The 24,583-nt window shown below is 40.2% G+C and overlaps 1 protein-coding gene across 2 annotated transcripts in view; it reads left to right on the forward strand.

Annotated features, from left to right (window-relative positions):
- Nucleotides 1-11,854, forward strand: part of USP10 (ubiquitin specific peptidase 10) — a 33,873-nt gene extending 22,019 nt beyond the window's left edge. For both annotated transcript variants that reach the window (XM_028740083.2, XM_028740084.2), the window contains exons 7-14: nucleotides 269-324; nucleotides 1,106-1,209; nucleotides 2,079-2,178; nucleotides 2,863-3,043; nucleotides 6,296-6,461; nucleotides 8,381-8,525; nucleotides 9,548-9,613; nucleotides 10,756-11,854. In XM_028740083.2, coding sequence (XP_028595916.2) covers nucleotides 269-324; nucleotides 1,106-1,209; nucleotides 2,079-2,178; nucleotides 2,863-3,043; nucleotides 6,296-6,461; nucleotides 8,381-8,525; nucleotides 9,548-9,613; nucleotides 10,756-10,943 — 1,006 coding nt within the window. In that variant the 3' untranslated portion in view covers nucleotides 10,944-11,854. The remainder of the gene's footprint in view (nucleotides 1-268; nucleotides 325-1,105; nucleotides 1,210-2,078; nucleotides 2,179-2,862; nucleotides 3,044-6,295; nucleotides 6,462-8,380; nucleotides 8,526-9,547; nucleotides 9,614-10,755) is intronic.
- Nucleotides 11,855-24,583: the final 12,729 nt, after the last annotated feature.

Raw genomic sequence — 24,583 nt, forward strand, 5'->3', positions numbered from 1 at the left:
TAGAGATAAAAATATTGTAATAGTTACTTTTAGTGCATCAGCTGAGGAAGAGGACCGGTAAAATAAATGTATGTTGACACTCAAATGAGATTATAGTAATCTGAAGAGAGGTAAATTACCCATTTTTATCTTGTAACAAACAAGTTAATAATTTTATCTTATGTGAGCCTTTCCAGTATTAGACTTGATCAGATGTTTGTGGCTAGTTGTATCTAGTAACATTTGCTGTCTCTGTAGCTAACACCGATTTCCTTTTGTTCTACTTCAGTGTCCGCCTAATGAATGAGTTTACAAATATGCCAGTCCCGCCTAAGGCAAAACAAGGTGGGTAGAAAATAATCACCTGCTAACTGTCTGGTGACATATTGGTAGAGTGGAGGAGTTCAATGCTGTCTTTGTATGATACAGCTGAGGTTCTTACATTTCTGCAGTACAAATTGGCTTTCACCAAGAGGCTTGTGTGATGTCAGGTAAAAAGAACCTTTCTGTTTAAAAGACATAAAACATTTTTGCAGCATCTTTTTTCAGCTCTTAGGACCTTACATAAAATATGATCTTGTTTCAGAAAGAGAGTGTTCCTTCTGTACTCTTAAGATTGGTTTGTTTTTAAGGTGGCAACAAACCTCTTGCATCAGTTTTGGAGGTGTTGGGAAACTTGCTGTATTCAGACACAATCCTTAGGTTTGATGTATCAGTACAAATAAATTGTATTTCCTGGTTGCATGAAGTCAATTGCTGTCATTCTCTCCATGATGATCCAGTGCCTCAGTTTCTTTTGTATAGCTCTCTTAATCTTTGCATCACTGGCCTGTAGGTTTTTTACCTAAATTCAGTTCTCTGTAATTTGATGGTGTAAGTAGCCACCTATGAGAACTTTAGTAGTTGCCTTGCCTGCTTTTCAGTGTTGTGTGATTGTGGTTAAGCCACAGACAAACCTCCACAGCATAGTGTTGCTAAAAGAACAGGGGCAGTGATTACTTCATTATTTGTTGAAAATGTAGCATTGAATCTGTCCCACCCTGTACTTTAAATTCTGGCCTTTTGTAATAGTTAAGTTGTTGATCTTTGTCAAATTGCTCTGTCTTTCCCCTTTTTGTTTTGGCAGCTTTAGGTGATAAAATTGCAAGAGACATCAGGCCTGGAGCTGCCTTTGAACCTACATACATTTATAGATTGCTGACAGTTATCAAGTCAAGTCTGTCGGAAAAGGTGAGATTAGATCTTTTGAGCTGTTTCTTACCCTGTATTATGTAAGCAGCTGTAGAAAAATAGTTTTTGCAGTTCCATTTTATTACGGCCCTAATATGGTTAATTTCATTCTTCAGCAGTGGTGGCTTATCCTTGGTTGCATCTGGAACACCCAAATAGTGCCAGACATGCTAAGGGAGTCAGAGTTAAAAGAATAGTAGGCTTGTTTAAAAAAATGAGTTAAATGTGTTGGATGTCAATATAAAATGTAAGATAATGATAACTTGTGGTAATACTGAAGGTGTGGTGCCAGCTTCCTCTTCAAACCTTGAGGCCTAAAGAATTAGTCTTCATATGCAGTTCTAGTATTTATATGCTGTGTTTACATTCAAATGCAGACATATAGTATGGATGTTTCCATAACTCTGGAATCAAGAGTACAAAGGAGACCCAAGGATATAACACAAAATTTGTAGTTAAGGTTTTATTGAAAGCTAGAATTAGCAAACCCAATGTTTCCTTCATTCAGCTTCTAAATGTGCCAGAATAAATGCTTCATTGATGAGTGGTACTTTTTATCAAAATCAGTTTCATTCAGACATCTTGTCATTTGAAGTGAGAGCTATTGAAAGGAAGTTCCTTGGACTGATGAAAGGCCATGTTAGAGTACTTTTTCTGTGCAGAAGTTCTTGCACCAAATTCTCAAACTTTAAACTCTCCCGAGTTTTAAAAAGCAGTTTGGAGTACAGTGGGGGAGTAGTACTGCTTTGGAAACTTAATTTAACTTCAGTGCACTGAGTAATGTACTTGTGCCTTTGGATCACTCCCAAGAACCTAAATAGGAAAGTTTTGGAGACTGAATGGCTATACTAAAACACCTTTTTCTTCAGGGCAGACAAGAAGATGCTGAAGAGTATCTGGGATTTATTCTAAATGGCCTACATGAGGAAATGCTGATTCTGAAGAAGTTGCTATCTCCACACAATGAAAGTAAGTTTTTTAAAAAATGTTAATTAATATGTATATTTATATATAGCATATTTGTATATGGACTGTATGCAGGCATAATGCTTATTTATGGGGGTTTTTCCAACTATGCCATGAAGTATGTAAACATAGTTAATGATTTGACCTTAAGCCATTTTGTGAATCAACAGTTTGAAGCAGGTTTGCAAACCGTGGTTTACATTAACTGTAATTAATCGTTACATCTGCATCGCAAACCAAAGCTAAAACAGTTTTCTCACTTCTCCAGCCACTGTGTCCAAAGTTACCAAGCGGTTCTCACTGATGTCTCCCTACTTTCCCTTCCTCTCCCCCAATCTTTGAGTTAGACGGTAGTTTCTCTCTGAGACTTCTGGGTTAAAGAAACAAATTATGGTGTGCCCTAAACAATCTTAAGTCTTACGCCTGCACTGTGCTATAGTCTTATGTTTTGAAAGAATGGAGGTAGAACTACTCATGTAACTGCAATAGTTGCCTGAGCAGGTAGAGGAATAATACTTGCTTTTAATGATAAAGTTTGCATAAAGCAGTGTTTCCTTCTAGACAGAAATTATCTACTCTTGAGTATCACTTACCATATAATTATATATATATATATATATATATATATATATATATATATATATATATATCCAGAAACAGAAAATATACATTTCCTCCTCCCTCCAGAACTTGCCGTTTCCAATGGTCCGGAGACCCAGCCTGTAAATGAAGAGGAAGAACAGGAGGAGCAAGGCGAAGGAAGTGAGGATGAATGGGAGCAGGTTGGACCACGCAACAAATCCTCTGTCACTCGGCAAGCAGATTTTGTCCAGACACCAATTACAGATATATTTGGTGGTCACATAAGGTACAATAAATTGTAATTAGTGTTAATAGAATGTTAGGATCATGTTTATGGGTGAGGGGAAATGGACAAAATCAATGTATGCCACCATAAGTACAATCGAACCTCTACTTACCACCACCTCTTCTTACGGTCATTTCAAGTCGTGACCGCGGCAAACCCGGAAGTAACCGGCGGGTTTGCTGCTGTTTGTGCATGTGCAGAAGCGACCATCACCGTTCGCACATGCGCAGAAGCAGGCCATCGCCGCCTGCGCACAACGGCACCTCTCCCAGCGCCCCTTTTCAACCACCAGATGGACCTCCAGAACAGATTATGGTCGCAATAGAGGTTCCACTGTAGAAGCTTATTGTTCATAAATATAAAATGTGTTGTGCATTAAGGTACACCCCAAAAGTTGATATAGAGAGATTCCTATAAGCTGGTGCTGCCCCAAAGAACGTACCTTCATTTCCATTCCTTGGTTACAGGAACTCGAAAGAGCCAGCCCTACATATTTCTGAGACGACTTCTTTGTATGTTTAATCTGGTAACAATTATTAATGGCGAGCACATCGTCCTCTGTTGACATCCAAAGGAAGCAAGATGAAACTGAGGGATTCCTGTTTTCTTCTTTTTGCTGAATGGGAGAACCACAAATCTCTAATACCACATGTGTAGTCTGCTTTCTGCCACGCCTGTCCTACTCACTATACAAAGTAGGTCACCGCAGAAACAAGATCCCATGTTAGGATGTTGGAAAGCTTTCTCTTGTGAGGCCAGCAGCGGAGATAGGAATGGTCTAATAGTAGTCTACCAAACATAAGCTCTAGAAATAGTTGTATTTTCCATCCCACACAAAAATGTAGATTAGTACTTCCTCCCCCATCGTGTTTTTGGCTCTTCATTGCCTTCATGAGTACCTTGTTTCTTGCAAAGAAAGAATAAGAATGCATTAAAATCCAAATCTGCATATATCTGAACTTTTCATGCCAAAATGTACTTATAATTATCATGCTTCACTCATGTATGTGTCTTTGTGTGGACTTTGCCCTTAAGAGCAGTAGTTGAAAAGTGCTGTGCTGTGGTGGATTTTTAGTATAGAAAAAAGAACTAAAAATTGTGGCAGGGGACACGAGAGAGGTTTATAAATTACGTTTGGTCTCAAGAAAGTAAATACGTAGAGATGGTCTCTTCCCCCCTTCCATTAGAACTCAAGCTCAACAGATGAAATTAATTGGCAGTAGATTTAGAGTGGTTAGAATGAAGTACTTCATCCAGGTTCCAGAATTCATTGGCACAAGATGTGGCGATGGCCACTAGTTTAATGGAGAAAATACCTGTCAATGACTCCTATAGTCAGGATCGCTTTGTAGAATTTTTGGTGTTCACTAAACACCCGTTTCTGGTAGGACATGGAGCGGAGCCCCCCACCCCAGTGAATTCAATGACCAGGCAGAATTACTTTGAATTGGGCTTGAAAATTAAAAACTCAGCACATAATAGCATGGATGTAATATGCTCCAATAAATGTGGCTGCAGCCTTCTGCAATAGCTGTAGTTTCTGAACATGTTTCAGAGGCAACTCCACAAATTCAGGTGTATTTTTTTATTTTCAGAAACAACCTGCATGGTAGCAATTTCAGAAAGTCAAGATAATTTTCATCATTGCATTATTGCTGGTATTGCTAGTACATGCTTATGTTTTGTTTTTAAAAGAACTGAAAGAAAACATTTAGAAGTTGTGGATGCACTAATACAGATAAGACAGCAGACGGAGAGATTGATAGAGATTTTCCATTATTCTGTTAGCCCATAATGTATAAGCTAGAAAAACTTGGTTGCTGTGGTGGATGTTGATGTGTTGGTCAGTCTTGATAGCTTCAGGGTGGATATAGTGAAAATATATTGATGGAAAAGAGTTATAAGGTTGTATGTAGTTAATGTTCTTCTTGTTTAAGAAATTAATGAAACTGCTTCATCTTTCTAAGACAGTATTGTGATGATGATTCTTCATTGCTCTTATTTGATAAGCTAGCTTAGTTAATAAAGTTAATTCCCAAATTATTTTAGCCATTATATTAAGGTGAATGGTTTGTTTGTTTTCTGTAATCAAGCCATGTAGATCTTTGCACAGGTCAGAAGAATTCTGAGTAGCTGTTGGTCATTATTCCAGACTTCTGATTTAAATTCCCAGGATGAAGGGAAACTATAACCGTTGAATATCTATAGCTGGTATAAATTTGTAGCTGGATATACCCTCACTTAAACAAATAAAATTTTGAGGCCAGTCTTTATTCCTGGTGGGCAGCAGTTTAAAGAAAGAATGAGTGTGCGCCATGCTCCTGGACTCTTCACCAAACATTGCAGTTTTATTGGTGTTTTTCTGTGTTGTGGAAAAATACCGCTGCAAAATGCTAACCTGAAATATTATCTGGATTAAGTGTGGTCTCATTCTGACTTGAAGAAGCCTCTGAATAAACAGCATGTTAGTTCTTGATGAGAAAGGTATCCCAAAAGTGGCTCTCATGTAATGGGTGGGGCAAGTTGTCTCTTACAAACATCAACCTTGCCATTATGAGGGCTTCACATCATCCAAGAAAGACCTTATTCTTTCCTTAAAATAAAGATGCTACTGTATAAAGAGGTGACTGGGTGCCAGTATTAAAGAGAACCTGGGGTTATGTGTGAACCAAAGTAACAATTTTCTTTAGCTTTTCACATTCAGTATTCATGAATAAGCTTAAGCAAGTTGAATACAATTGTTTTAAGAATCTGGATGTGTTGGTATCTTTCAGTGGACTGTAAATTTGAAAAATAATTGGACATGAGAAAGGAAGTCCTGTATGTGGCTATTTCCCATTCAATCCTAATAATACTTTTAAAGAAGAGGAGGAGAAAGGAAAGTATTGTGTTTAAGCTAGGAGGATGGGTCAGTAACTGAAAGAAGTACTATTCTTTCCTCCCCATCCCATGCAGGGGACGTATCTTTAAACTGTATTTCATTTCTGCATAAAACCTGACATATTCAATTTCTGGATACTGAATCTGGTCATTACTTTAACCATATGTCTTTATATCTGTCAAAATCTGGCAGGACTTTGTAACACAAGAGCCTCATTTTAAGCCTGCCTACTGAGTTTGGCCATGAGACATTTTTATATGGGTTTCAGGAAGATATATGTGAAGGTATGTGTTGGCAGTCTCACCATCAGTCATTCTAGAATTAATTTTTGAACAGTTTTCACAAGTGCAACTTCTAACTCATTTCTTTAGGTCTGTGGTTTACCAACAAAGTTCGAAGGAGTCTGCCACTCTGCAGCCATTTTTTACTCTGCAGTTGGATATCCAGTCTGATAAGATACGCACAGTTCAAGATGCTCTGGAAACCTTGGTGGCAAGAGAGTCTGTTCAGGGTTATACCACAAAAACCAAGCAGGAGGTAAGTTATTTAATGCCTGGGTACACTTTTGAAGTCAAACATTACCATTAATCATTATGTCGGTGTTTAATATTGTCTGTGTTGACTGACAGCAATTCTCAAAGATTTCAGGAAGAAGTCCTTAATCCTGTTACCTGACATCCTTTCAACTGGTAATGCTAGGTACTGGACGTAGAACCCTGTGCAGTCAAGACACATTCTGTCCCATTGAGCACATTCATAAGACAAGTGCAATATGTGTTATGCATCCATAAAGCCTAGAGTCTCACATCTGTGGCTGATTGAACACAGCCATATCGGGACAAACTAATGGGGCAGTAGAAGAGAACCAGGAACCAGACAACTCTTCCGGTCTACTTTGTGCTCCTTCCCTTTTATATGGTAGCTGGGTTGTTTGTGACTGGTCTTTATTATGTCTGTGTAGCATAAATATTGCTGTGCTGCTTCATTTTAAAAGCTGATTCAATGAACTGCTTTTTGCAACCAAAGTGATTTCCCCCCAGTCTGTTCCTAATGAGAGTCTTGTGGAATTTAGTGCTCTAGAATGACCTAGTGCTTAGCTCATTTATGTAATTAATTTGCATACTTTCTCAATTTATCTTGCATTCCAAAGAACCCCAAGCAATGTACAAAACAGAAATAAAAGAGACTATTAATAATTGAATATAAACCTGTGAATTTTGGGACAATGCAATGTTATTTTAACAGTGACCATGCCAAGATTACTTTTCTGGGAAGGCCTGTTGGAATTAAAATGTCTTCAGTAGATGCTGAAATCACAAATATTATTGTATTAAAATGGTTTCTTTTACATTTTTTTGTGATGTCAAGCCATGCAGATGAGTAAAAATTGCAGTGCTTTTGTCCTGATTTTTTCAATAGTTAATAGAACGATGTGCCTAGTTGTATTTTTCCACTGCTGTGCTCTCGTCGTCAGATGATGCTTTGATAGAATCAGAGGTGGGTTATTTAACTAGCCTTAATGTAGGAAGCACACACCATCTTTGTAAACAGAGTGGTTCTTTACAAGATAGAAAAGAGTGGGCTTTACCACAGTGCTTAGGCATTGGGAGGAGAGGGCAAGAACCTGAAAAAAGGGTGAGAAGCATGTTGCCCTGAAATTATGTGTAGGCAAACGCAGCCCGTCTGGATTTTATGTCTGACATGATGTGTGGGAGTGAAAGTGGCAGAACATCTCTTTGGTTGTCTGAGAGACCTCCTTGTATGGGAGGAAAACTTGCAGTGCAAACTTCTCAGGGCTTGCCACACGGATTTTGTTTGGCCAGCCACTCACTTCTGGGTTTTGGTACATATATGGTTTTAGTCTCCTCTTTACTTGACAACCCAAATGTTCAATTATGGCTTCTAGAAGAAATGGGTGTTCACTTGAGGTGCTAGTCTGGTCTGGTTTATATTTTAGTGTCTAGTCTGGGAAGAGTGCAAACATCTCGTATTGCATTTTAAAAAAAATAGTTTTCTCTAACATATTTATGAACAAAATCTCCTTTTGCACTTTGCACCAGTCATTAACAAAAGCTGATTAAATATGTGATCATTAGCTCATAGGAGTAGTGTGCAGAACTGGAGTCAAGAGCTGAACTGAAAATAAATTTTGAACCAAAATTTGTCCACCAAGTGCTTTCTGCAGTGAAAGCCTTCATGCCTATGAAAGTAGATATATATAGGCAGGTGACTTTAAATGTTGTACATAGCCAGAAACATTATTCTGCTCCCCCCCCCCCCGGGGTGGAAATCCCTCATCTGTTAGTCTGGCAGTGCCTAAAAATGGAAGGAAGAGGTGTTTGTGTGTGTATTAAACTGATTTCAGTAATTTCCACTTCTGATTCTGAGGAAATAAGCTTAATTAGTGACTAGCAGAGATTTGAGGTCCAACTAAAATTCTGCTTTCACCATGCTAGGTGGAGATCAGTCGAAGAGTGACACTTGAAGAACTCCCACCAGTCCTTGTCCTACACCTCAAACGATTTGTCTATGAGAAAACTGGGGGGTGCCAGAAGCTCATAAAAAATATTGAATATCCTGTTGACCTGGAAATAAGTAAAGGTAAATCTTCTGAACAAAGCATCTGGGTTTTTTGTTTGTTTTACAGAAATAGATTATTGTTCTTTATGCTTTTGGCGTGGGGGGCAGGCCTGTTTAGGGATTTCAGAATCAGTGTATATCTTCAGGACTGGTTAAGCAGCCCAGATTGAGCTGAGTTTAACGCCAAATATCATCTCCAGTGTCATTTTCAGTATATTTCTTTATCTTAAAAAGCTTGCTGTACATTAGTGCCACAGTCTTCATAAATCAGCACATGACTATTTCTTCCTCAGAATTTAATCACCAAAATCTTGCAGCACTTGGGTGGACTTCAGTGTAGTGCTAAGGTTCCATCAGCTTAAGAATTCTTGCTTGTGCAATTGAATGTTTTGCTCCCTCAGTCTGTTCAGGATGTTTCCCCAGCCCCCTGGGACAGATTTGGGGAGGATGTGGGGCACATGGAGCTGGAGTGGTGGCATCCTGTTAGACAAGCAGAAATCCTTGTGCTGACAGGACATGGTACCAGAATACTGCTGTTTCTCTCAAACTGATGCTATTTTAACAATTTTGCTATCTTGTTCTCTCATTCCAAGGTTTGGAATGCTGTGATTTAACTCCTTGAAATAACAATCTCTGAAGTTACTTAATCTCACATCCTAATGTATAAACATCTATTTTTAAAAAATAAAATAAAGACCTAAAAATAAAGATCTTCACACCAATGTACTATAAAACTTATTGCTTGCCATTTACTCTTGTGTGTCATACCCAAATCTTGGCCAGATATCCGACAAAAGGAAGCCCTCATGTTGGCAAAGATCAGTGAGAAGCTTATATCTCCTCAGGGAGGATGGCCATACATCCTGAGCCGGTCACAGTGGAATAGAAGAGCTATTGTTGACAGGCTCAGCTTTCAGTAGTTCTTTTGTTCCTTGCAGTGGGTGCATGCTCTTTGGTTCGTTAAATGTGGGTAAAAGATAGGCGGAAGTAATCCTACAATACTAAAGACAGTGATTCACTTGAAATTCTGTTTGCTTTTTCAGAGCTGCTGTCTCCGGGGGTCAAAAGTAAGATATTTAAAGGCCAAAGAACCTACCGGCTCTTTGCAGGTATGTGCTCATTTATCTCAAATGTAATTAATTTTGTCACAAGGGCTCTTGCTCTTTTAAAATATTGGCAGTCCTCTCAGATCAAGCATATGCACTGCTAAAATTAATTCTTTTTTTAAAAGTTCCCTGTTGTGTGCCTTAATCCAAGAATGCCAGTTCAACAAGGATGATATTCTGCAACCACTCCATATTATTCAAATTAAGAAAGTTATTCAGAATTACTTCACATTACAGTGGTACCTCAGGTTAAGTACTTAATGCGTTTCGGAGGTCCGTTCTTAACCAGAAACTGTTCTTAACCTGAAGCACCTTTTTAGCTAATGGGGCCTCCCGCTGCTGTAGCGCCGCTGGAGCACGATTTCTGTTCTCATCCTGAAGCAAAGTTCTTAACCCGAGGTAATATTTCTCGGTTAGCGGAGTCTGTAACCTGAAGTGTATGTAACCCAAGGTACCACTGTACTCAGACCTTTCAGTTGATGGCAGCCAAATGTGCAGTCAACCTTGTGGAATTTAGTACTTGAGTCAGTACTGACTGTGATTGTGACTGTGGATTGAGAGATAGTCGCTCGCAAAGTATTGAAATTGGGGAGGGAAGTAACCTGCTGCTTTCAAAAAGCTTGCATTTAGTTGTTGGTTGTTTTGCTGCACAATTTTAGTGATTGCAGAAGTTCAGCAAACAAACGAATCTCTCCTAAGCAGTCTAAACTAAAAGAGTCAGAGTTTTATCTCTCCCCCATTTTTAATATTCTCCAAAATTACTGAATGAATTTCAGGTGACTCCCCTGTTTTCTCAAGCCCTCTGGCAAGTAAGTTTGGGAGAGAGATGGAGTTTTCTTACACTTGAGTTGAGGTTTGAAGAGCATAAAAAAAATCAGTATCTCCCACTATTTCTGACGTTTTGTGCCAGCCCAATTGAGGGCACTCCTTGCTTCTTTCTTAAGCCCCTTTCTCATGCCCAAGGGTTCTGGTCTTTGTGTGACAAGGTGTAATCATCTGGCTAATAAAGCAAACTGATATTTGTGGAACTCCATCCGTCCGCATAAGTAGACAAACATTTGGACAAGCCAGCATCCATTGAAACTTGTTAATGTTGCTTCCTTCCCTGTTGTCTTATTAGTTGTTTGGTTTTGGTTTTTTGACAGTTGTCTACCATCACGGAAACAGTGCAACTGGTGGACATTACACTACAGACGTCTTCCAGATTGGTCTCAATGGCTGGTTGCGCATAGATGACCAGGCTGTCAAAGTGATTAATCAGTACCAGGTGGTGAAGCCGTCTGCTGAGCGCACAGCCTACCTCCTGTACTACCGCCGAGTTGACCTGCTTTGAAAACTCCCCGTTTTTCTGCTGTGTTTGCCAGATTACCTGCTTTCTAGAACGCCAACTCTCTCTAACCCTTATTTCTCTTCCTCCCCTCAATGAATTCTTTTCCTTCTCTCTTCCTTCCCCTTGCAACTATGGGATAGAGTGAAAGAGAAGACTACCTTTTTGAGGTTTGTGAACAGCCTAGTTGGTGTTGGCTTATTGACTTTGCTGAATGAAGTCATTAGGGTTTGAAAGACTCAGTCTCACGAATCACACACAAAGTATTTCTTCTTCTTTTTTTGCGCTAATGCTGAATCCTAAGAGATTATTAAAACGGGGGATTTGCAACTGATTCCCACTTTCTAATTGCATAGTAGAAGCAGCCCTGCACCAGCAACAGAACTTGTAGATTTCTGTGAAAATGTTTTATCTTTACTTAAATAAAAAAACTAAAAAAAAATCCTCTCTAATCCTCCCCCACTAGTTTTTTGATAAATGGTAAAAATGAGCCAGTGTCTATCAAGGAAAAAATGGTCCTCCTTTAAAAGAAAATACTCTACAAAAAAAGTATAATATACAGAGTTGCCGGTTCCTGATAGGGAAAAATACACATTTTAATAATTGTGCGATGAGAAACTGCTTAAGTACACATTGCAGATCAAAATACTTTTGAGTTAAAATGTTAGTCTATATAGATGGGTGATTGTAACTTTATTGCTATTAAGAGATTTCAAAACTGCATTTATGCTTCTGTGTACATGGGATTTTAAAACAAAAAATGGGCAAAATAATGAAAGTTGATATTTTTTTCAGTCTGCTTTGTTTAATTTTGCTGTCCGCTCTCCTATAATGTTGAGTTCCTAAGTGTACACAGTCTAGTGATATCTAGGAGTATAAAGTTGTCGCCCATCAATAAAAAAAAGTCACAAAGTTGATTTAAAGCTCTGAGAGTGTTCTTTGACCACGGGGCTCAGCTGAAAGCAACAGAGACATTCAAATGAACAGGAAAAGCTGCGAAGCCAAGTCTCCTGGTGGGGTGCCAAAGACAAAACTGAGAAATACCAGTTTTGTACTTCCTGACCGGCTTCACTTTCATCTCCAATCAAATGGCTTTAAAAGGACATTAGACAAATCAATTTGGTGTAGTTCTGTCAATGGCTATTAGACCCAGTAAACTAAATGGATGTTCAAAAGCTGTATGCCTGGGGGGTAGTTTGGGGAGGGTTGCCTTTGGGGCATCTGTGAAACATCTGGATAGGATGCTAGACTAGATCAACCTTTGGTCTGATCCAGTAGGGCTCAGGCCACGTGTCTAAAGTCTCCCAATCCAAGCTTGTAAATGACGTTTCAACTTGATTGCCTTTTGAATTGGAATGTTCATAAGGCAACAACACAAAAAGCTTTTGTAAACTACCGAAGTTAACCCTTTGTTCTTTCAGGCTGTCCATGTGCCACACAAATGGGTACAGTAGGCAAAAGTTCTGTAAGCCAGTAACATGGAAGGCCATTTACGAAGTTCTGCCATTTAAAAAAGTTTTTTATTTTCTCCTCTCCCAACACAGACCACCAACAGTTGACAACTTGAATCTATTCTGACTTCAGAGCAAATGGCATCTGCTTTCGTTGCAGTGGCTGTTGGTTCTTGGGAGTTTTTAGCGGTGGGGAGAGTCGTTTGTCCCACAATGCCAGCTTGTCATCTCTATTGTTCCATACACATGTCACTATCATCCAGCCCCCCCCCCTCCATATGACACATTACTCAACTTGTACTTAGGATAATTCTGGCCTACAATAATTAGCAAGCACAGTATGATTTCTGGGGAGGGCACCAGGGCCACGTCAAGAGTCCTGCACTTCCAAGCTGTGTTAACTCACCTCTTCATTGATTTTATATTTCAAATCCTTTTGCCAGAAGGGAGTTAAGAAATCTCTGAGCTTCAGTAGCTCTTGCTGTTGTAAATTCTTAGAATATTTATTTCCCCTATCTCTACCACCCAGAGGAAAATGTAAACTTGAAGACCTGGGTGGAGGGCAGTGTCTGTTATAAATTATCTTGAAGGTGTTGCAAAGGCAGGGGACTCCCCTTGTCCCCTTCATGGGACATACTCCTGTGGCCCTCGGTTACTAAATTTCTCATACTTTTGTGCCTTCATACCTCTCTCTATTCAGTTACTCCATTTCCACTCAAAATAGTGTGCAATAAAATGCACATGTTTATAAAAATATGCCTTCTGTGTTAGTTGTAATTTCAAATTTTAATATTTTTTATTTTAAAAATAGCTACGTAAACCATGTAGAGGTTAGGATTGATTAAGCATTATATACATTTTGTTAAATGAATAAACCATGGCTTTTATGATTCTGTACATTTCAGAAACAAAAATAGCAGACTAGCAGCTTGGAGATCTGTTACACCAGAACACCTCTGGCATCCTTTGCTGTTCCGAGATAATCTCTCTCAAAAAATTTGGCACAGTCAGCCTATTTTGAAAAGGTAGCACGTCTTATCTGCCTTGTATGCAGAAGGTCGTTTAGTCCTGGCATCTGCAGCGATTCAGTTAAACGTGTTGTAAACTTAAAAGTTCCCTTGGCAAAAAATGGGACTCCACAGCACTATGTGGTGTCCTAGTGCTATAACGCATTAAAAGCGCTTCATCTTTACAAATGTAGCTGAGTCCAAGGTAGGGTTGGGAAAGACCAGGGTTTGTCAGCCTAGTCCCTACTGCCCACTAGAGGGCATTTCAGGATTCTAGGTGGGTGTTAGGGGGTTCTACAGCACAAGCTGAATCCTCCTGTCAAACACTGCTGGGCGGTAAGGAAATTTTACCATCAAGAAAGATACATTAGTGGGTGGTAAGTATAAAAATATTGACTATCCCTGGGAAAGACACTTGCCTAAAACACCGGAGAAGCTGTTGCTGGTCAGTGTTGACAATGCTGAGCTAGATAAACCAATAGTTTGACTCGGCATAAAGCAGTGACCTATGTACTGTACATCTCTTTGTCCTTGATCCATCATATACTGCCTATGTTTACTCCCATCTTGTAAGCCCTAATTTTGTCTGTATCTTAACTGGATCAAAATGTAGAATGAACTGGCTTCCTGCATGGAAAAACTCTTGTGTCCAAGTCCTACTTGGAGTAAATACCATTTAAGTTAATGAACATGGGTTGATTGTGTCCATTAGTTCAAAGAATCTCCTCTGAATAGGACTAACATTGAATGCAACCTTCCTTTTTTGGTTGGCTTTCTGTGTTGTCCTAATCCTAGATCATTATCTTGAGTTTTACCTCTCATTGGAATCCAATTCAGCACTTTATCTCTCATTTGAATTTTAGCTACTGCTATCCTTAAAATAGTAGAAACAGGAGATCAAAATATTTGAAAGCCACCCCATTTAGCCTTGCTCCAAGATGAAATGTGTTGCACAACTACTGAAAGTCTCTCATCTTTAGGTCAGATTTTTCTAGAGGAAAGGATTTCAAATGTGGACTGTGGCTACAGAGAATGCCTTTGTTTAAGGGTGGACAGCAGCTACTGCCATCAGGCTATTCAGTGCTCTCGGAGCCACTTACAAAGAAATACTATTGCAATTTTTAAAAGCCATGGGCCATAAAATCCATAATTAAATAGTGCTTTGCCTATAGTCATACATACATCTGGAAAGGACCTAAAAGTTCATTTAGTCTCAATCCCTTCCAGTGCAGAAAAAATCCAGTATTGCAGCAGAGCACTAGATTAAAATACTAGAACACATAAATAAGAGCCAGAGGAGTATAGTGGTTAGAGTGTTGGACTAGGACCTGGGATCAGGGTTGAAATTATCACTCAGCCATCAAGCTCACTAGGTAATCTTGGGCCAGTCACACTCAGCCTAACCTATCTCACAATGTTGTGCAAATAAAAATGAGGACTTGAAGAACCATGTATGCCGACTCGAACTCCTTGGAGGGAAGATGGGATCGAAGTGTCATAAATAAGAATAAAACACTAGTATTCAATATTTCACAAATTCCTGGGTAAATGAGGGTTTTCTTCATATGAAAAAGAAAAAAAGTTTGGAAAGAGTTAAAGATATCAGCTACCACTGCTGAAAAAGCCTCATCTTCATCACTCACTTCCTCTCTAAGATTGGTGGGACCCAGAGAAAAGGCAGATATTGCGATAGCTTCAGTGGGAATAGGTTGTCTTTGAAGTAGCCTGGTCTCAAGCCACTGATGACTGTCAAAACCAACCTACGGTAAATTGTATCCCCAAAAGATGGGTAGAGCATGTAGCTGTTAAGAACCTGCAAGGTAGGCTGTGCTGGTGTAATTGGCCCTGTTGTACTTTCTGAACACAGAAGGACTTGGAAAGTTGCTGTCAGAGGAGGTACCACTTGGCTAGATGGGCCAATGGTCTCATTTGGCATCAATGCAACTTCACATAGAAGAGCAAGCCTTATAGCTTTATAGATTTGAAAATGATGCTCTGACAGTCACTAAGTGGAAGTTTAGAAGCTAGAGTGTTAGCACTCCACTGGGGCCAAGTCTGTAAGGACTGAAGCACATGTAACAGCTTCCTGAACCTCGGCCCTCCAGATGTTTTGAGACTACAATTCCCATCATCCCTGACCACTGGTCCTGCTAGCTAGGGATCATGGGAGTTGTAGGCCAAAAACATCTGGAGGGCCGAGGTTGAGGAAGCCTGATCTTGATGTTCCAAAAGCAAGAACTTGTCTTCATACATTAGGAAGACGTGTTAAGCCTTCAGAACCCACCACCAAGAGTATTTGCAGCTTTGGTATACCCACAGTCATACCTAGGAAGACCTGCTTGATCAGTCTGAAGTATCCAAACAAACCCCTGTGTTGCAAAGAGAACGTCAACAATGTCTAGGCAACACGATGACCATATACATACGTAATAGACAATCTTTATAGAATACCTTCAAATCATAAAAAGTTCAAAATGAAATCTTTAGTATCAAAGTCTCTGAAAATCTTTATATGAAGCGAGGTACCAAACTTTGTACGGTGGAAGACAAGCTGTGAAGCTTTGTGTATTCAACAATCATGTCCAACACTGAACAGTAATTCCAGATACTGACTACTGTTTCGTAGAATTCTTCATCAGCGTGGTGGGTGGATATAGAATGCTTCACTTATTTCAAATGAATATATATATAAATGAAAATATCAAATTCTGTGGAGCAGTGCTCATGTAATAATGTAGTCCCTTTTAGTTTTTCACAAACTAAATAATCCCAAATTATGCAATTCTTCCTCATAGAGGAGTTGCCCCAGTCTCTGGATTATTTTAGATGCTGTTTTTGTCACTTTCCAGATCTGCCATATCCTTTGTGAAATGTGATGACTAGAATTATTAACACAGTACTCCCAAGGATGACATCACCATAGATTTGGGGGAAAACATTAAAATATTGGTATTTTTATTTCAGGACCTTTTCCCTAATGATCCCTAGCATGGAATTGAGCTTGCTGCTGCACACTGAGTCAGCAGTTTCATTCTCCACCATAATCCCTATATCCTGTCAGGAACCTTATATATTTCCTGCCATCATCTGTATATATTTCCTGTCAGGTCAGACCCTCGCTAAAGAAACTTTGACCCTTTATTTGGACTTGTGTCTATTAGTTGTTGTGTTTTATGGTCATTTCCAAAGGACAGCTCCTTCTGAAATATTGCCCAACAAATATCCTGTTCTTTTTACTTCACCTTTATGAGAAAGTTGTACACCTTTGCTAAGAAATGACAAGTATGGCCCACTTCTTCTGCAATACTTGCCCTTCTAATTGCATGTATGTTTTTAACGATCCTCTTGGATTTTAATTGCTATGTTTACTTTTATGAGGAATCTCTAGTGCAGGCTGTAAAGGAGACATTATCTGAAGTGGGCTCCTTTATGATGCATTAGATTGGAAGGAAATTGTGAAAGAGGGAAGGAATTGCGTGGTTTACAAATGAAACATCCTGTCTAAAGTGAAAACTTGAGAGCGTGGTTTTGTGTATTGACGTTTGTTAACTAATTGGATTTGGGTTCTATCACTTTTGAATGGGCCACATTAACTGAGAACTGCAACAAGATACCATGCTGGCACAAAGCAAAGATAACTAAGAACATTCTTTTTCTTAACAGAATACTTCTGCCATGTAATCCTATGAAAAACAAGTGTTGAAATCCTGTCAGGACTGAGTGACTTAATTGGCTTTTTCATCAAGGATCATGCAATTGCCAAGTAGCAACACTGAGGCTCTTACAGGAACTAACCAGCTTCATTGAGTAACGCACAACATCGTTATCATCTAACCACAATTTTGATTTTAGTGTGGGCTTCATGGCACCACATTCTTTGCTTTGGAACAAACTGTGTGTTGTCTTAAAAGAACTCTGTAACTGACTGCCTGTGCAAAAGGTGGGGAGAGTATTGTGTTACAGTTATTCTTCGGTGTCAGGGAAAGGCTGTAGCTCAGCAGTAGAGCGTCTGCTTTGCATGCAGAAGGTCCTAGGTTCAATCCCTGGCATCTTTAGGAGTCCCCTGTATAACACAAGTCAGTCAGTGAAGGCTATACTGAGCTAGATGGACCCAGTGGCCTGACTCAGTATATGACAGCTCCCAGTGTTCCTGTCTAGATTTCAGGCCAAGAATAACTGGTTTGACTCACTATTAAAGTCTGGGTTTTGTAATATGGAGACCCCCAAATGAGAATGCCCCCCCCAGCTGTGGTGAGATTCCAGGTGGGCCTTATTTCTGAGAAAGGGCATAGTACAGGGATCACCATAAAATGGCTTCTCTCTGTGTGTGGCATAGCACAAAATGGTGGTGATAGGGGTGTAGCGTAACAACATGGCTGCTGCCTTTAAAAGACCAGAGGAAAAGGACCACAAAATGGTGCTGGCATGCCACCCCAACAATGAATAAAGGTGCATTGCCATGTTTGCTCACAGAGAGAAGCTCTTCTGTCCAGAATGGGAGGGAGGTTGGTGTCCCATCTTATTATTATTTAGACCACTTTTATCCTGCTTGATATATATTTAAAAATCTCTAAGTGATGAATGGGAAACTAAAATACCAAATGTTATAGAAATGCAGCGTTACCTGTTCAAATATTACAATATACAACTTCCTAATAAATATATAAACAGACAGTATTTCCTTCTGCTTCTGATCTCCCCTGTCAGCATCCTGGATCTCGCTTGTATTGAGGGTAGAGAGAATATAGCTATATTTTTCAGGAATGTAAAAACAGTGCTCACTGGAAAGCTTTAAACTGTAAGAGACAAGAGGTTTGGTGGGTCTCCTGTGATGTTGGCACCTGTCTGTCTTGAGAGACAAAGGAGTGCAACTCTAGGGGTGAAGTCAACCTGTTGGAGAACCACAGGGCCTGCTGTGCCTGCGGAGACTGGAAACTCGTAACTGCTGCCTCCCACATTGTTTTTGCTGTGTTAGTAACACCTAACTGAACACTCAGGTGCAAGCCTGGACAGTGTATATTGGCTGCCCAGACGACAAGACCCCCCTCTCAGCCTCGCTGATGTGGTCCAAAGGAGATGTCCCACAAGGCAGTGGGTATGGACTTTTCCTTGAGGTTTACTCCAGAAGCCTTTCTCACTTATGAGTATAGCTGGCAAGGCAGTGGAGGTTTAGGATCAGAGTTTTCCTTCTCCTACATGGGCTACTTTCCCAGGTTGACGAGCCCCATCTGCCCCTCATTTCCCTCTATGGCATGTGCAGAAACCGCCTTCTTGACCATTGGCCCTACTATTGGTCTCATCTTGCCCAGTCTGATGGAGCCTGTCTTTGCATGCAGGGCAAATCCCTCACTCACTGAGGGTTTGAGGCCCATCAGCTACCCTCACCTAGTTTAGCCAGTCGAAGCCGTTTCCTGGGATGTGGCTGCTGTCACATGCTGACAGCTTCAAGGAGACACAGGTGAGAGCTGAGTGTAGGGTGGGGACCAAAGGTGGACAAACTACCCCAAAAGGAGTGCAACCTGTCCCCCACCAGAGGTGCTACCCGTCCCTTAATACCTCATACAATCCATATACTCCTATGTAGAGTTCTGGATAAAGGAAGAATCAGCCCCCACCCTTGCCATAGTCTGATGGTGGCATTTTGGACCATGTGAAGTGTCTTGACTTTTCAAGGGCAGCCCCATATATAGGATGCATTGTAGTAGTCCAGATTTAATATCACTAGAGCACGAACTCCTGTAGTCATGTTTATCTTCTGCAGGAAAAACTACCCACATCACAGCCATCATTTCTGAAAGAATTTCAATGCTTACTTATTTCATTTAATAAACACTTTATAGAAGTATTTATAGACCACCCTAGCAGAAAATATCAGGGTGGTATACGACAATTGGTATATATAAAAACCTTTAACACAGAACAAAGGCATCATTAAAGTAACAGACTAATCAGAACGTTTTTATAGTTGCAAAGGCCTGCCAGCATAAAAAAAAGTCTGCAGGCGACTCCTGGAAATCAAAAGTGAGGCTCCTACCAGATCTCTGCTGGAAGAGCATTCCACAGCATGGGAGCTGCAACACTAAATGTCTGGCTTCTAGCTGAGGCCAGTTGGGCCTCTGCAGTATGGTACACAATGAGCAGAGCTCCTTTGGAAATTCACAGTGATTGAGCCGAATACTTAGCCCTCTCTATGAAGCCAGGTATGCGGGTGGCGCTGTGGTCTAAACCACTGAGCCTCTAGGGCTTGCCAATCAGAAGGTTGGCGGTTTGAATCCCCATGGCAGGGTGAGCTCCGTTGCTCAGTCCCAGCTCCTGCCAACCTAGCAGTTCAAAAGCACACCAAAAAGTGCAAGTAGATAAATAGGTACCGCTCCGGAGGGAAGGTAAACAGTGTTTCTGTGCGCTGCTCTGGTTTTGGTGTTCCTTTGTGCCAGAAATGGCTTAGTCATGCTGGCCACATGACCCTGAAAAACTGTTGGCGGACAAACGCAGGCTCCCTTGGCCTGTGAAGCAAGATGAGCACCGCAACCCCAGAGTCGCCTGCAACTGGACTTAACTGTCAGGGATCCTTTACCTTTACCTTTTTTAATGAAACCACTAGGCCCACAGTTACTCCACATTTTTAAAGCAGTATGAAGCCACTTTAAACAGCCCTGGTTTCTCCCAAAGAATTATGGGAGCCATAATTTTGTAAAAGGTGCCAAAAGTTGTTAGGAGACCCCTGTTTCCCTCCCAGAGCTACAATTCCCAGGGTGGCTTAACAGTTAATCCATCTTCACAGGAAACTCTGGAAGTTGTACTTCTGTGAGGAGAATAGGGGTCTCAGCACTCTTAACAAACTAGTGACCTGAATTCTTTGGGGGAAGCCATGACTCTTTAAAGTGGTATCGTAATGCTTTAAATATATGGCATGGATGTGATCCTGGTGGTTTACTAGGTGAGGCTGTGAGAAAGTGAGCTAGGTCTGAAATCCTACCCAATGCACTTACTGCTCTGGATTTCTGTCAGCATCTCAGCAGCCATGTTTTACATTAGAGCTTAAGAAATGTCTGCCACACTAGTCCAGTGTCCTGTGGGAAGTTCAAAAAGCAGGGGCTAAGCGCAACACTTCTCTATCCAGCTATGACTCCTAGCACCTAGTATTCAATAGCCATTGATAGCTTTATCCTCCTTGAATTTGTCCAATCTTCTTTTATTTTTTTTATTTTTATAAATTTTTTATTGCGTTTCTTTCCAAAGTTTTATAGATTTCATACAACACAAATAATGTAGATACAAGAAACAATTTTTCTTTTTCTTTTTAACAAAAACAAAATGAAAACGAAGAAAGAAATATGAAAACAATTCACCTATTTGGACTTCCCCACACCTTCCGGATCTGCGTTCTTTAAACTTGACAATGTCAGCAATCTGTTACCTTATTTCAAACCTTATTGTAATTTTCATTTGTTATGTTTCCAAATTCAATGTATTGTATCTCAGTTTTAATACCTTTAAAATAAACATAACATGTTCGATTCAAATTTCCTCCTTGTCTCTTTTATGACTTAGTTTACCATTTACTTATTCATATTTGCTAAAGCATAACATTTCCTAATCATGCACTATCTTAAGATTCATACAGCTTATAATGTTTTTGCAAATAGTCTTTAAATTTTTTCCAGTCCGCCTCAATTGTTTCTTCATCCAAATCTCGGATTCTGCCGGTCAGTTCAGCTATTTCCATGTAGTCCATCAACTGCGTCTGCCATTCCTCCAGCGTGGGCAAATCTTGTGTCTTCCAACTCTTTGCAATAAGTATTCTTGCTGCTGTGCTAGCATACATAAACAAAGTTCTGTCCTTCCTTGACATTTTCTGGTCCACCATACCCAGCAGGAAGGCCTCTGGTTTTTTGGGGAAGGTATACCTAAATACCTTTTTCAACTCATTGTAAATCATTGTCCAATCTTCTTTTAAAGCCGTGCAAGTTGGAGGCCATCACTGTCTCCAGTGGCAGTGAGTTCCATAGCTTAACTATGCACTGTGCAAAGAAGTATTTTCTTTTGTCCATCCTGACTCTTCCAACATTCAACTTCATTGGCTGTCACTGGATGCAACAGCATGCATGACTCTGGATTATACATGCTGCCCTTGAAAATACTCCCCTCCCCACCCCCCATCCCTATTTCCTTCTTATTGAAGAGTGAGCTTTCCTGGGTTTTAAAAAGTTCTATTAGCTGGTTCTTTTGGGGGAGCCTCCCTTGATGTGTACACACTCTCCTAATCCAAAATCCCCCGCCCTTGTCCCTTTTGCTAAGGTCTCACATCAAAGCTTTGTGTGGCTTTAGAGCTCTGTCCAAAAAGTGGATTAGGGAGCAAAATTTATGGCGTATTAATTATGTGTCTGCCAGTAACTGATTTATTTTTCCTTAAAATAATAATAACGGAAAACACCTTAGTTCTCTTTTTGGCCAACCATCTTCTGACTCAGCTTTTTTGGTAAAGAAATCCATTGAATGGTTTTTGGAATCAACAGAACTCTGTAGTGGTTCAGTGGCTCACATTCAGGAGACCTGACCTTCAGTCTTGGAACTTGCTTAATTTCCACATTGCACATTGAAAAAGGGGGTTCCTTTACTCACTGCACAGCAAAGTAATATAGCAACTCCCCCCCCCGCTACTGACCTGTCATCTCCAACCACTTGTGAAACGTGGAAGGGTGGGTGATCAGTGGGGCAGGGTTGGGAGCTTTTAACCTCTCTTCTCCACAATTTTTCCACACTGATCTGCTGACATTACAGCTCAGCAGTGGAACTTAGGAACATAGGCAGCTGCCTTATACCAAGTCAGACCCATCTAGGCCAGTATCGTCTGCACTGACTGGCAGTGGCTCTCCAGGAATTCAGTCAGGAGTCTCTTTGCAACCCTACCTTTGCAAAGATGCCTTTGGGGATTGAAACTGGGACCTTCTGAGCCCTTCCCCTTCAGTGGTGGATATGGCTTTGGCAATCAGTTTAGCCCGTGTGCTGCTGCTCACCTTCCCTATTTATCCCATGAAAAGTATCTGAAGCGAGACCTTACACACAGAGCAAAACGCTCACCAAATATATGTTTCTGGAGGGGCGGTCAGGTAAGTTGATTGTGGTGAAAACAATGAAATAAGAACCTTAAAGCTTAACATAAGCTTCTGTAGACTTCATAGAAGGCATGATATAATCTTCAGTTGCAAGAACAGACCCACAAAGCTGAACTGAAAACTGTGAGGTCTTAAGGAACAAGTGCAAACAGTGATAATTACACTATTACCCTTGTGACCATTGTCAAAAAGCAGTTGTATTGCCAGTACAGACATCCTGGCATTGGTGAGACAATTAACTCCTGCTTTGTGATGAAAATCCATTGTCCCAGTTCAATCCAGAAGTGATAGACACATGTTGGTGAATTGCAATGCACTCATTTTATGTTCCAGTCTTCCTGTGAAGTCCCTTTGTTCCAGAATGACCACTTTAATGTCCATTAGATTGTCCTGGGAGGATGCAATGATCTCCCATAGGTTTTTGGATATTGCCATTTCTGATGGCAGATTTGTGCCTATTGATTTTTTTTTCCTGTAGCAAATGTCCTGTCCAACTTAGAATACAAAAGGGCACTGATTTGCTTGTTTATTAAAGTGCTTCTGTGCCACCATATCATAAAATATCAGAGCGGTGTAGAACCCTAAAATATAAAACACTGTTAAAAATGATACTGAGAAGCATTAGAATGACTGCTAAAAAATTAACAATTAAACTGCTACAAAGACTTGTCAGTGTAAAAATGTATTCCAAAGACACCTAAAAGTCAAAAGCAAGGGTGCCTCCTGAATCTCTGCTGGAAGTCTGTTCCACAGTATGGAACCTGCGACAGGAAATGCTGAGACTTTTGTGACACCTCTGTGACATATATGACATTGGAAGATCAGCTGTTGCCTTTGGTAGACAACTGGGAGTCTGACACCTCTGCTAATCTACTGCAAATCATCCAGAGATAGTAGTTCCCCTTCTACCCATCTCTTCTCTACATCATAGAACATACAGTTGATTTAAAGAATTTGCTGCCAAGAGTTGTGATAGCCTGTAGTTTAGAATGGTATCAAAGGGGTATCACAGACATATTCATGGAGAAGACGTCTGCAGATGACCATTAGTCATGACGAGCCCTAATGGAACTTCCACGGCCAGAGGCAATGTATTACTGAATACCAGTTGTTGGAGAACAACAGCACAAAGGAGTGGTGGCTTTCATATGCTCATTGTGGAGGTAATGGTTAACCACTGTAGGAAGCAGGTTGCCAGACTGGATGGGCCTTCCAGATATTGCTGCGTCTATCAGCCCCAGCAAGGAGGGCCAAAGACTGAGATAGATGAACCATTCTCTCTGATCCAACAGGGGTCTTCTTCCATTCTTGACCAGTCTAGTACACTTTTTGAAGGCCCAAAATCCACCACTGGGAAAGAGCTTTATTAGGAGTTGTTCCTACATGTCTCCAAAATAGTGAGCCACCTTGTGAGTTCTTCATAAGAACACAGAGTCTGATGCATCAAACCAATGGCTCATTTAGTCCAGCATCCTGTTCTCTAGAACGCTTTGTCATTTGTCCTGGAAATCATGAAAGCTTGCTCACTATTTCTTGACCTTTTGTGTGGTCCTAATAAAAGTACTTTGGTCCCCCCCCCCCCAATAATTTTTTATTGTTTTCAGTAAACATACATTTACAACACGTTTATAGCATATATGCACCACATAATTATCTTTAGCTCTGCTGAGCTTCGGACTTCCCTCCACCCCTTCGGTAAGTATCATATATTTTCTAACCTTATGTATTTTGTTTAATTAGCTTATTTTTCCACCCATTGTGAGAGTTATTCCAACCAAGCCAGTGTCTTTAATGCTTTACAATTGTCTTTTATATACATCAAATATTTACTCCAGTTTTCTTGAAACTTCTGTTCATCCTGGTATTGTATTCTTTCTGTTAATCTGGCCAGCTCTGCATAAGTTGTCATCTTAACCTGCCTAATCAAACCTGGTCCTAATAAAAGTACTTTGGACTAGCCAAGCTGCTAGCAATCAATCAATCAACCAACCAACCAATCAATCAATCAATCAATCAATCAAATATTTCAATGTGTAGTCTCACAATCTTTTTCTAGACATACTGTCTTGGAA

Source organism: Podarcis muralis, chromosome 7 (genome assembly GCF_964188315.1).
Source record: "Podarcis muralis chromosome 7, rPodMur119.hap1.1, whole genome shotgun sequence".
Classification (NCBI taxonomy): Eukaryota; Metazoa; Chordata; class Lepidosauria; order Squamata; family Lacertidae; genus Podarcis; species Podarcis muralis.